The 12,568-nt window shown below is 51.3% G+C and overlaps 2 protein-coding genes across 2 annotated transcripts; both read left to right on the plus strand.

The window, feature by feature from the left end:
• The first annotated feature begins 135 nt into the window (after nt 1-135).
• Nucleotides 136-12,280, plus strand: LOC142923954 (uncharacterized). Its single transcript, XM_076064982.1, has 5 exons — nt 136-285; nt 3,656-3,737; nt 4,876-5,870; nt 10,893-10,966; nt 11,619-12,280. Exons 1-3 carry the CDS (start codon nt 136-138, stop codon nt 5,829-5,831), a joined length of 1,188 nt encoding a protein of 395 aa, XP_075921097.1. The 3' UTR covers nt 5,832-5,870; nt 10,893-10,966; nt 11,619-12,280.
• Nucleotides 8,097-10,382, plus strand: LOC142923950 (uncharacterized; the record flags this gene model as incomplete). The annotated part of the gene is made up of 1 exon (XM_076064974.1): nt 8,097-10,382. A coding segment is annotated over one exon (2,286 nt), but the record flags the coding sequence as incomplete, so codon positions are not given.
• Nucleotides 12,281-12,568: the final 288 nt, after the last annotated feature.

Below are 12,568 nucleotides of genomic sequence, written 5' to 3' on the forward strand. Positions count from 1 at the left end.
ACCACCCTCACCACCACCCTCCTCATCACCTCCCTCACCACCTCCCTCACCACCTCCCTCACCACCCTCCCTCACCACCACCCTCACCACCACACTCACCACCACCTCCTCACCAGCACCGCGGCGGCGGTGAGGATGAGCGACATTCTCCAGAGGACCTTCTGGAGCCTGGCGTCTCTGGACGCGAGTGGGGTAGCCCGCGGCCCCGGCGTTGGGGGGGCCGCCGCTGCGCGGGGAGGTCTCGGCGGCCTCGTCAGGGCGCTCTGCGCGGCAACCAGCAAGCAGGTGGAGTAGCAGTGGCAGTAGTAGTGGAGTAGTAGTGGTGTAGTAGTAGTGGAGTAGTAGTGGTGTAGTAGTAGTGGTGTAGTAGTAGTGGTGTAGTAGTAGTGGTGTAGTAGTAGTGGTGTTGTAGTAGTAGTGTATTAGTGTAGCAGTAGTGTAGTAGTAGTATAGTAGTAGTAGTGTAGTAGTAGTAGTGTAGTAGTAGTGGTGTAGTAGTAGTGGTGTAGTAGTAGTGGTGTTGTAGTAGTAGTGTATTAGTGTAGCAGTAGTGTAGTAGTAGTATAGTAGTAGTAGTGTAGTAGTAGTGTAGTAGTAGTAGTGGTGTAGTAGTGTAGTAGTGTTGTAGTAGTAGTGTATTAGTGTAGCAGTAGTGTAGCAGTAGCAGTAGTAGTGGAGTAGTAGTGGAGTAGTAGTGGTGTAGTAGTAGTAGTATGTAGTGTATTAGTAGTGTAGCAGTAGTGTAGCAGTAGTAGTGGAGTAGTAGTGGCAGTAGCAGTAGTAGTGGAGTAGTAGTGGTGTAGTAGTAGTGGAGTAGTAGTGGTGTAGTAGTAGTGGTGTAGTAGTAGTGGTGTTGTAGTAGTAGTGTATTAGTGTAGCAGTAGTGTAGTAGTAGTATAGTAGTAGTAGTGTAGTAGTAGTAGTAGTGGTGTAGTAGTGTAGTAGTGTTGTAGTAGTAGTAGTGTAGTAGTGTAGCAGTAGTGTATTAGTAGTGTAGTATGTAGTGTATTAGTAGTGTAGTATGTAGTGTAGCAGTAGCAGTAGTGTAGTAGTAGTGTAGTAGCAGTAGTAGTGTAGCAGTAGTAGTGTAGCAGTAGTGTAGTAGTAGTAGTGTAGTAGCAGTAGTAGTGTAGCAGTAGTAGTGTAGCAGTAGTAGTGTAATAGTAGTAGTGTAGTAGTAGTGTAGTATTAGTAGTGTAGTAGTAGTAGTGTAGTATGTAGTAGTAGTAGTGTAGTAGTAGTGTAGTAGTGTAGTAGTAGTGTAGCAGTAGTGTAGTAGTAGTGTAGTAGTAGTGTAGTAGTAGTGTAGTAGTAGTAGTGTAGTAGTAGTGTAGTAGTAGTGTAGTAGTAGTAGTGTAGTAGTAGTAGTGTAGTAGTAGTAGTGTAGTAGTAGTGTAGCAGTAGTAGTGTAGTAGTAGTGTAGTAGTAGTAGTGTAGTTGTAGTGTAGTTGTAGTAGTGTAGTAGTAGTGTAGTTAGTATGTAGTGTAGTAGTAGTGTAGTATGTAGTCTAGTAGTAGTGTAGTATGTAGTGTAGTAGTAGTAGTGTAGTAGTAGTGTAGTGTAGCAGTAGTGTAGTAGTAGCAGTAGTAGTATAGCAGTAGTGGTAGCAGTAGTGGTAGCAGTAGCAGTAGTGGTAGCAGTAGTAGTAGTAGCAACAGTAGTAGTGTAGTAGTAGTGTAGCAGTAGTGTAGTAGTAGTAGCAGCAGTAGTAGTGTAGCAGCAGTAGCAGCAGTAGTAGCAGCAGTAGTAGCAGTAGTAGTAGCAGCAGCAGTAGTAGCAGCAGTAGTAGCAGCAGCAGTAGTAGCAGTAGTAGTATAGCAGTAGTAGTATAGCAGTAGTGGTAGCAGTAGCAGTAGTGGTAGCAGTAGTAGCAACAGTAGTAGTGTAGTAGTAGTGTAGCAGTAGTAGCAGTAGCAGCAGTAGTAGCAGTAGTAGTGTAGCAGCAGTAGCAGCAGTAGTAGCAGCAGTAGTAGCAGCAGCAGTAGTAGCAGTAGTAGTAGTCTTATAATGGTTGCTGATGATGATGCCGCTGATGATGCTGCTAGTTACAGGAGGAAGATGTTACTACTGATAATGATACTACTGATGATGATGTTGCTGATGCTGCTGCTGATGTTACTACTGCTGATGATGATGCTGATGATGATGCTGCTAGGTACAGGAGGAATATGTTACTACTGATAATGAAGATGATGCTACTGATGATGATACTACTGATGATGATGCTATTGATGATGATGTTGCTGATGCTGCTGCTGATGTTACTACTGCTGATGATGATGCTGATGATGATGCTGATGTTACTGGGTACAGGAGGAGGATGTTGTGGTGAGGAGGGAGTTGGCGTCTCTCAAGGAGCAGATGGCATCACCCCTCACGACGGTGGTGAGTGGCACCATCAGCATCATCATCAGCATCATCATCAGTGTCATCATCATGATGCTGATGATGACACTGCTGGTGATGATGGTGATGGCACTGCTGCTGATGATGGTGATGGCACTGCTGCTGATGATGATGACACTGCTGTTGATGATTATGATGTTACTGCCGATGATGATGATGACACTGATGATGACACTGCTGCTGATGATGATTGTGACACTGATGATGATGGCACTGATGATGATGATGGCACTGCTGATGATGATTTTGACACTGCCGATGATGATGACAATACTGATGATGACACTGCTGCTGATGATTATTATAGCACTGCTGCTGCTGATGATGATGATGGTGACACTGATGATGATGGTGACACTGCTGATGATGCTGATGATGATGATGGTGACACTGCTGGTGATGGTGACACTGATGACGATGCTGATGATGATGATGATGGTGACACTGATGACGATGCTGATGATGATGATGATGGTGACACTGCTGATGATGCTGATGATGATGATGGTGACACTGATGATGGTGACACTGATGACGATGCTGATGATGATGATGGTGACACGGCTGATGATGCTGATGATGATGATGGTGACACTGCTGATGATGGTGACACTGATGACGATGCTGATGATGCTGATGATGATGATGGTGACACGGCTGATGATGCTGATGATGATGATGGTGACACTGCTGATGATGGTGACACTGATGACGATGCTGATGATGCTGATGATGATGATGGTGACACTGCTGATGATGGTGACACTGATGACGATGCTGATGATGCTGATGATGATGATGATGGTGACACTGCTGATGATGGTGACAATGATGATGATGGTGACACTGCTGATGATGGTGACACTGATGATGATGATGATGGTGACACTGCTGATGATGGTGACACTGATGATGATGATGGTGACACTGATGATGATGATGGTGACACTGCTGATGATGGTGACGCTGCTGATGATGGTGACACTGCTGATGATGATGATGGTGACACTGCTGATGGTGACACTGCTGATGATGATGGTGATGCTGCTGATGATGGTGACACTGATGACGATGATGGTGACACTGATGATGATGGTGACACTGATGATGATGATGATGGTGACACTGATGATGATGATGGTGACACTGATGATGATGACACTGATGACGATGATGATGCTGATGATGATGCTGATGATGATACAGAGGGATCTCCGTGAGTGTTTGTCACGTGCCGTCTACTGCGAGACGCTGGGCTACTCGGCTCCCTTCGCCCACATCCACGCCGTGAACCTGGCACAGCGTGGCAGCCTGGGACAGCGACGCAGCGGTGAGACACAGGGAGACAGGGAGACAGGGAGACAGAGACACAGGGAGACACACAGGGAGACAGAGAGACACAGGGAGACACACAGGGAGACAGAGAGAGAGACACACAGGGAGACACACAGGGAGACACAGGGAGACAGAGAGACAGGGAGACACACAGAGAGACACAGGGAGACACGGTGAACCTGGCACAGCGTGGCAGCCTGGGACAGCGACGCAGTGGTGAGACACACAGGGAGACAGGGAGACACACAGGGAGACAGGGAGACACAGGGAGACACACAGGGAGACACAGGGAGACACACAGGGAGACAGGGACACAGGGAGACACAGGGAGACAGGGAGACAGGGAGACAGGGAGACAGAGAGAGAGACAGAGACACAGGGAGACACACAGGGAGACACAGGGAGACAGACAGGGAGACACACAGGGAGACACAGGGAGACACACAGGGAGACAGAGAGACACAGGGAGACAGAGAGAGACACAGGGAGACACACAGGGAGACAGAGAGACACAGGGAGACAGACAGGGAGACACACAGGGAGACACAGGGAGACACACAGGGAGACAGAGAGACACAGGGAGACAGAGAGAGACACAGGGAGACACACAGGGAGACAGAGAGACACGCGGTGAACCTGGCACAGCGTGGCAGCCTGGGACAGCGACGCAGCGGTGAGACACACGGAGAGACAGACACAGGGAGACAGGGAGACAGAGAGAGACACAGGGAGACACAGGGAGACAGAGACACAGGGAGACACACAGGGAGACAGAGACACACAGGGAGACACACAGGGAGACACACAGGGAGACAGAGAGAGACACAGGGAGACAGGGAGACAGGGAGACACGCCGTGAACCTGGCACAGCGTGGCAGCCTGGGACAGCGACGCAGCGGTGAGACACAGGGAGACAGAGACACAGGGAGACAGAGGGAGACACACAGAGAGACAGGGAGACACAGGGAGACAGAGACACAGGGAGACACAGGGAGACACACAGGGAGACAGGGAGACACAGGGAGACACAGAGAGACACAGGGAGACAGAGAGAGACACACAGGGAGACACACAGGGAGACAGAGACACAGGGAGACAGAGACACACGCGGTGAACCTGGCACAGCGTGGCAGCCTGGGACAGCGACGCAGCGGTGAGACACACAGGGAGACAGACACAGGGAGACAGGGAGACAGAGACACAGGGAGACACACAGGGAGACAGAGAGACACAGGGAGACACACAGGGAGACAGAGAGAGAGACACACAGGGAGACACAGGGAGACAGAGAGACACAGGGAGACACACAGGGAGACACACAGGGAGACAGAGACACAGGGAGACACACAGGGAGACAGAGACACACAGGGAGACACACAGGGAGACACACAGGGAGACACACAGGGAGACAGAGACACAGGGAGACACACAGGGAGACACACAGGGAGACAGAGACACAGGGAGACACACAGGGAGACAGAGACACACAGGGAGACACACAGGGAGACACACAGGGAGACAGAGACACAGGGAGACAGAGACACACGCGGTGAACCTGGCACAGCGTGGCAGCCTGGGACAGCGACGCAGCGGTGAGACACACAGGGAGACAGACACAGGGAGACACACGGAGAGAGACACAGGGAGACACAGGGAGACAGAGACACAGGGAGACACAGGGAGACACAGGGAGACACACAGGGAGACACACAGGGAGACAGGGAGACAGGGAGACAGAGACACACAGGGAGACAGAGAGACACAGGGAGACAGAGACACAGGGAGACACGCCGTGAACCTGGCACAGCGTGGCAGCCTGGGACAGCGACGCAGTGGTGAGACACAGGGAGACAGACACAGGGAGAGACAGAGACACAGGGAGACAGGGAGACAGACACAGGGGGACAGGGAGACAGGGAGACAGAGACACAGGGAGACAGGGAGACACACAGGGAGACAGAGAGACACACAGGGAGACAGAGACAGGGAGACACAGAGAGACAGGGAGACACAGGGAGACAGAGACACAGGGAGACAGGGAGACAGAGAGAGACACAGGGAGACAGAGACACAGGGAGACACGCCGTGAACCTGGCACAGCGTGGCAGCCTGGGACAGCGACGCAGCGGTGAGACACAGGGAGAGAGACACAGGGAGACAGAGGGAGACACACAGAGAGACAGGGAGACACAGGGAGACAGGGAGACAGAGACACAGGGAGACACACAGGGAGACAGAGACACAGGGAGACAGAGACACACGCGGTGAACCTGGCACAGCGTGGCAGCCTGGGACAGCGACGCAGCGGTGAGACACAGGGAGAGAGACACAGGGAGACAGGGAGACAGGGAGACAGAGAGAGAGACAGAGACACAGGGAGACACACAGGGAGACACAGGGAGACAGAGAGAGACACACAGGGAGACACAGGGAGACACACAGGGAGACAGACACAGGGAGACAGACACACGGAGACAGACACAGGGAGACACACAGGGAGACACAGGGAGACAGGGAGACAGGGAGACAGGGAGACAGAGACACACAGGGAGACAGGGAGACAGAGAGACACACAGGGAGACAGAGAGACACACAGGGAGACACACAGGGAGACACACAGGGAGACACAGGGAGACAGACACAGGAAGACACAGGGAGACACACAGGGAGACAGAGAGACACACAGGGAGACACAGGGAGACAGGGAGACAGAGATACAGGGAGACACAGGGAGACACAGGGAGACACAGGGAGACAGAGACACAGGGAGACACACAGGGAGACAGAGACACAGGGAGACACACAGGGAGACAGAGACACAGGGAGACAGAGAGAGACACAGGGAGACACACAGGGAGACAGAGAGACACAGGGAGACACACAGGGAGACAGGGAGACACAGGGAGACAGAGAGACACACAGGGAGACAGGGAGACAGGGAGACACACAGGGAGACAGGGAGACACACAGGGAGACACACAGGGAGACAGGGAGACACAGGGAGACAGGGAGACAGGGAGACAGAGACACACAGGGAGACAGGGAGACAGAGAGACACATAGGGAGACAGGGAGACAGGGAGACAGAGAGACACACAGGGAGACACACAGGGAGACACACACAGGAAGACACAGGGAGACAGACACAGGAAGACACAGGGAGACACACAGGGAGACAGAGAGACACAGGGAGACACAGGGAGACAGGGAGACAGAGAGACACAGGGAGACAGAGATACAGGGAGACACAGGGAGACAGAGACACAGGGAGACACAGGGAGACACAGGGAGACAGAGACACAGGGAGACACACAGGGAGACAGAGACACAGGGAGACACAGGGAGACAGAGAGACACGCGGTGAACCTGGCACGATGAGACACAGGGACACACGGAGACAGAGACACAGGGAGACAGGGAGACAGACAGGGGGACAGACAGGGAGACACAGAGACAGAGAGACTGGGAGACACGGAGACAGAGACACAGGGAGACAGAGACACAGGGAGACAGACGGGGAGACAGACAGGGAGACAGACAGGGAGACAAACAGGGAGACAGGGAGACAGAGACACAGGGAGACAGGACAGGGAGACAGAGAGACAGGGAGACAGACAGGGAGACAGAGACACAGGGAGACAGAGACACAGGGAGACAGACAGGGAGACAGGGACACAGGGAGACAGAGACAGACAGGGAGACAGAGACACAGGGAGACAGAGACACAGGGACACAGGGAGACAGGGAGACAGAGACACAGGGAGACAGACAGGGAGACAGGGAGACAGGGAGACAGGGAGACAGAGAGACAGAGACACAGGGACACAGGGAGACAGGGACACAGGGAGACAGGGAGACAGAGACACAGGGAGACAGAGACACAGGGACACAGGGAGACAGAGACACAGGGAGACAGAGACACAGGGAGACAGAGACACAGGGAGACAGAGACACAGGGAGACAGAGACACAGGGAGACACAGGGAGACAGAGAGACACGCGGTGAACCTGGCACGATGAGACACAGGGACACACGGAGACAGAGACACAGGGAGACAGGGAGACAGACAGGGGGACAGACAGGGAGACACAGAGACAGAGAGACTGGGAGACACGGAGACAGAGACACAGGGAGACAGAGACACAGGGAGACAGGGAGACAGACGGGGAGACAGACAGGGAGACAGACAGGGAGACAAACAGGGAGACAGGGAGACAGAGACACAGGGAGACAGGACAGGGAGACAGAGAGACAGGGAGACAGACAGGGAGACAGAGACACAGGGAGACAGAGACACAGGGAGACAGAGACACAGGGAGACAGGGAGACAGAGAGACACGCGGTGAACCTGGCACGATGAGACACAGGGACACACGGAGACAGAGACACAGGGAGACAGGGAGACAGACAGGGGGACAGACAGGGAGACACAGAGACAGAGAGACTGGGAGACACGGAGACAGAGACACAGGGAGACAGAGACACAGGGAGACAGGGAGACAGACGGGGAGACAGACAGGGAGACAGACAGGGAGACAAACAGGGAGACAGGGAGACAGAGACACAGGGAGACAGGACAGGGAGACAGAGAGACAGGGAGACAGACAGGGAGACAGAGACACAGGGAGACAGAGACACAGGGAGACAGAGACACAGGGAGACAGAGACAGACAGGGAGACAGAGACACAGGGAGACAGAGACACAGGGACACAGGGAGACAGGGAGACAGAGACACAGGGAGACAGACAGGGAGACAGGGAGACAGGGAGACAGGGAGACAGAGACACAGGGAGACAGAGACACAGGGAGACAGAGACACAGGGAGACAGAGACACAGGGAGACAGAGACACAGGGAGACAGAGACAGACAGGGAGACAGGGAGACAGGGAGACAGAGATACAGGGAGAGAGGGAGACAGGGAGACAGAGACAGACAGGGAGACAGGGAGACAGACACAGGGAGACAGACAGGGAGACAGGGAGACAGAGACACAGAGACACAGGGAGACAGGGAGACAGAGACACAGAGACACAGAGACAGACAGGGAGACAGGGAGACAGAGACACAGGGAGACAGACAGGGAGACAGAGACACAGGGAGACAGGGAGACAGAGACACAGGGAGACAGACAGAGAGACAGAGACACAGGGAGACAGACAGAGAGACAGAGACACAGGGAGACAGACAGGGAGACAGAGACACAGGGAGACAAGGAGACAGGGAGACAGAGACAGACAGAGACACAGGGAGACAGGGAGACAGAGACACAGGGAGACAGAGACACAGGGAGACAGAGAGACAGGGAGACAGACAGGGAGACAGGGAGACAGAGACACAGGGAGACAGAGACACAGGGAGACAGACAGGGAGACAGGGAGACAGAGACACAGGGAGACAGAGACACAGGGAGACAGAGACACAGGGAGACAGAGACACAGGGAGACAGACAAAGACACAGGGAGACAGACAGAGACACAGAGACACAGGGAGACAGACAAGGAGACAGTGAGACAGAGACACAGGGAGACAGACAGAGAGACAGGGAGACAGAGACACAGAGACACAGAGACACGAGGAGACAGGGAGACAGAGACAGACAAGGAGACAGGGAGACAGAGACACAGAGACACAGGGAGACAGGGAGACAGAGAGACATGGAGACAGGGAGACAGGGAGACAGGGAGACAGAGACACAGGGAGACAGAGACAGACAGGGAGACAGGGAGACAGAGAGACATGGAGACAGGGAGACAGGGAGACAGAGACACAGAGACACAGAGACACAGGGAGACAAGGAGACAAGGAGACAGGGAGACAGAGACACAGGGAGACAGAGACACAGAGACAGACAGAAACAGACAGGGAGACAGAGAGACAGAGACAGACAGAGACAGACAGGGAGACAGAGACACAGAGACAGACAGAAACAGACAAGGAGACAGGGAGACAGAGACACAGAGACAGAGACACAGGGAGACAGGGAGACAGAGACACAGGGAGACAGAGACACAGGGAGACAGACAAGGAGACAGAGACAGACAGAGACACAGGGAGACAGACAAGGAGACAGGGAGACAGAGACACAGGGAGACAGACAGGGAGACAGGGAGACAGAGACACAGGGAGACAGACAGGGAGACAGGGAGACAGAGACACAGGGAGACAGAGACACAGGGAGACAGGGAGACAGAGACACAGAGACACAGGGAGACAGGGAGACAGACACAGGGAGACAGAGACAAACAGAGACAAACAGAGACAGACAGGGAGACAGACAAGGAGACAGTGAGACAGAGACACAGGGAGACACACAAGGAGACAGGGATACAGAGACACAGAGACAGGGAGACAGAGACACAGGGAGACAAGGAGACAGGGAGACAGAGACACAGGGAGACAAGGAGACAGGGAGACAGAGACACAGGGAGACAGGGAGACAGACAAGGAGACAGAGACAGACAGACACAGGGAGACAGACAGGGAGACAGGGATACAGAGACAGACAAGGAGACAGAGACATACAGGGAGACAGAGACAGACAGAGACACAGGGAGACAGACAGGGAGAAGAGAGACAGAGACACAGAGACACAGGGAGACAGAGACACAGGGAGACAGAGACACAGGGAGACAGAGACAGACAGGGAGAAGAGAGACAGAGACACAGAGACACAGGGAGACAGAGACACAGGGAGACAGAGACACAGGGAGACAGAGACACAGGGAGAAGAGAGACAGAGACACAGAGACACAGGGAGACAGAGACACAGGGAGACAGAGACACAGGGAGACAGAGACAGACAGGGAGACTAAGACACAGGGAGACAGACAAGGAGACAGAGACACGAGGAGACAGGGAGACAGAGACACAGGGAGACAAGGAGACAGAGACACAGAGACACAGAGACACAGGGAGACAGAGACACAGGGAGACAGAGACAGACAGGGAGACAGAGACAGGGAGACAGAGACACAGAGACACAGGGAGACAGACAGGGAGACAGAGACACAGAGACACAGGGAGACAGACAGGGAGACAGAGACACAGAGACACAGAGACACAGGGAGACAGAGACAGACAGAGACAGAGACAAGGAGACAGAGAGACAGAGACAGGGTCATGGTGAACCCCTCCCTCTGTGATTCCCAGGGTACCTTGCTGCCTCTCTACTGCTGGATGAAGACCACGAGCTGATGCTGCTGCTGGTGAATACAATCATCAAGGTCAGCTGATGATGATGATGAAGATGTTGGTGATGATGATACTACTACTGACGATGATGATACTGATGATATTACTATCGATGATGATACTACTACTGATGATGATGATACTGATGATGATGATACTGATGATGATGATACTGATGATGATGATACTGATGATGATGATGATGCTGATGATGATGATACTGATGATGATGATACTGATGATGATGATACTGATGATGATGCTGATGATGATGATACTGATGATGACGATGATGATACTGATGATGATACTGATGATGATGATACTGATGATGATGATACTACTACTAGTGATGATGATACTGATACTGATGATGATGATACTACTACTAGTGATGATGATACTGATACTGATGATGATGATACTACTGACGATGATGATACTGATGATGACGACGATGATGATACTACTAGTGATGATGATGATGATGATACTACTACTAGTGATGATGATGATACTGATGATGACGATGATGATGATACTGATGATGATGATGATACTGATGATGATGATGATACTGATGATGATGATACTGATGATGATGATACTGATGATGATGATACTACTAGTGATGATGATACTGATGATGACGATGATGATACTGATGATGATGATACTCTGTAGGACTTGCAGTGTGGTGGTGTGTTGGAGGTGAGCATGGCTCTTGGGGCTGTGTCTCACGTGATGACGATGATGATGATACTACTAGTGATGATGATACTGACGATGATGATACTGATGATGATGATACTGATACTACTACTGATGATGACGATGTGTCTCACGTGATGATACTGATGATGATACTACTACTAGTGATGATGATACTGATGATGATGATACTGATGTTGATGATACTACTACTGATGATGACGATGATGATGATGATGATGATACTACTACTGATGATGATGATACTACTACTGATGATGATGATACTACTACTGATGATGATGATGATACTGATGATGATGATACTAGTGATGATGATACTACTGACGATGATGATACTACTACTGATGATGATGATACTGATGATGATACTACTAGTGATGATGATGTTACTGATGATGATGATACTACTAGTGATGATGATACTACTGACGATGATGATACTGATGATGATGATACTGATACTGATGATGATACTGATGATGATGATACTAATGACGATGATGATACTGATGATGACGATGATGATACTGATGATGATGATGATACTACTAGTGATGATAATACTGATGATGATGATGATGCTACTAGTGATGATGATGATACTGATGATGATGATGATGATGATACTGATGATGATGATGATACTACTAGTGATGATGATACTAATGACGATGATGATACTGATGATGATGATACTGATGATGATGATACTGATGATACTACTACTCTGTAGGACTTGCAGTGTGGTGGTGTGTTGGAGGTGAGCATGGCTCTTGGGGCTGTGTCTCACGTGATGACGATGATGATGATACTACTAGTGATGATGATACTGACGATGATGATACTGATGATGATGATACTGATGATGATACTACTAGTGATGATGATGATACTGACGA

The sequence above is a fragment of the Petromyzon marinus genome, unplaced genomic scaffold (genome assembly GCF_048934315.1).
Source record: "Petromyzon marinus isolate PM22_M1 ecotype Great Lakes invasive population unplaced genomic scaffold, UKy_Petmar_22M1.pri1.0 PM_Scaffold_95, whole genome shotgun sequence".
Classification (NCBI taxonomy): domain Eukaryota; kingdom Metazoa; phylum Chordata; class Hyperoartia; order Petromyzontiformes; family Petromyzontidae; genus Petromyzon; species Petromyzon marinus.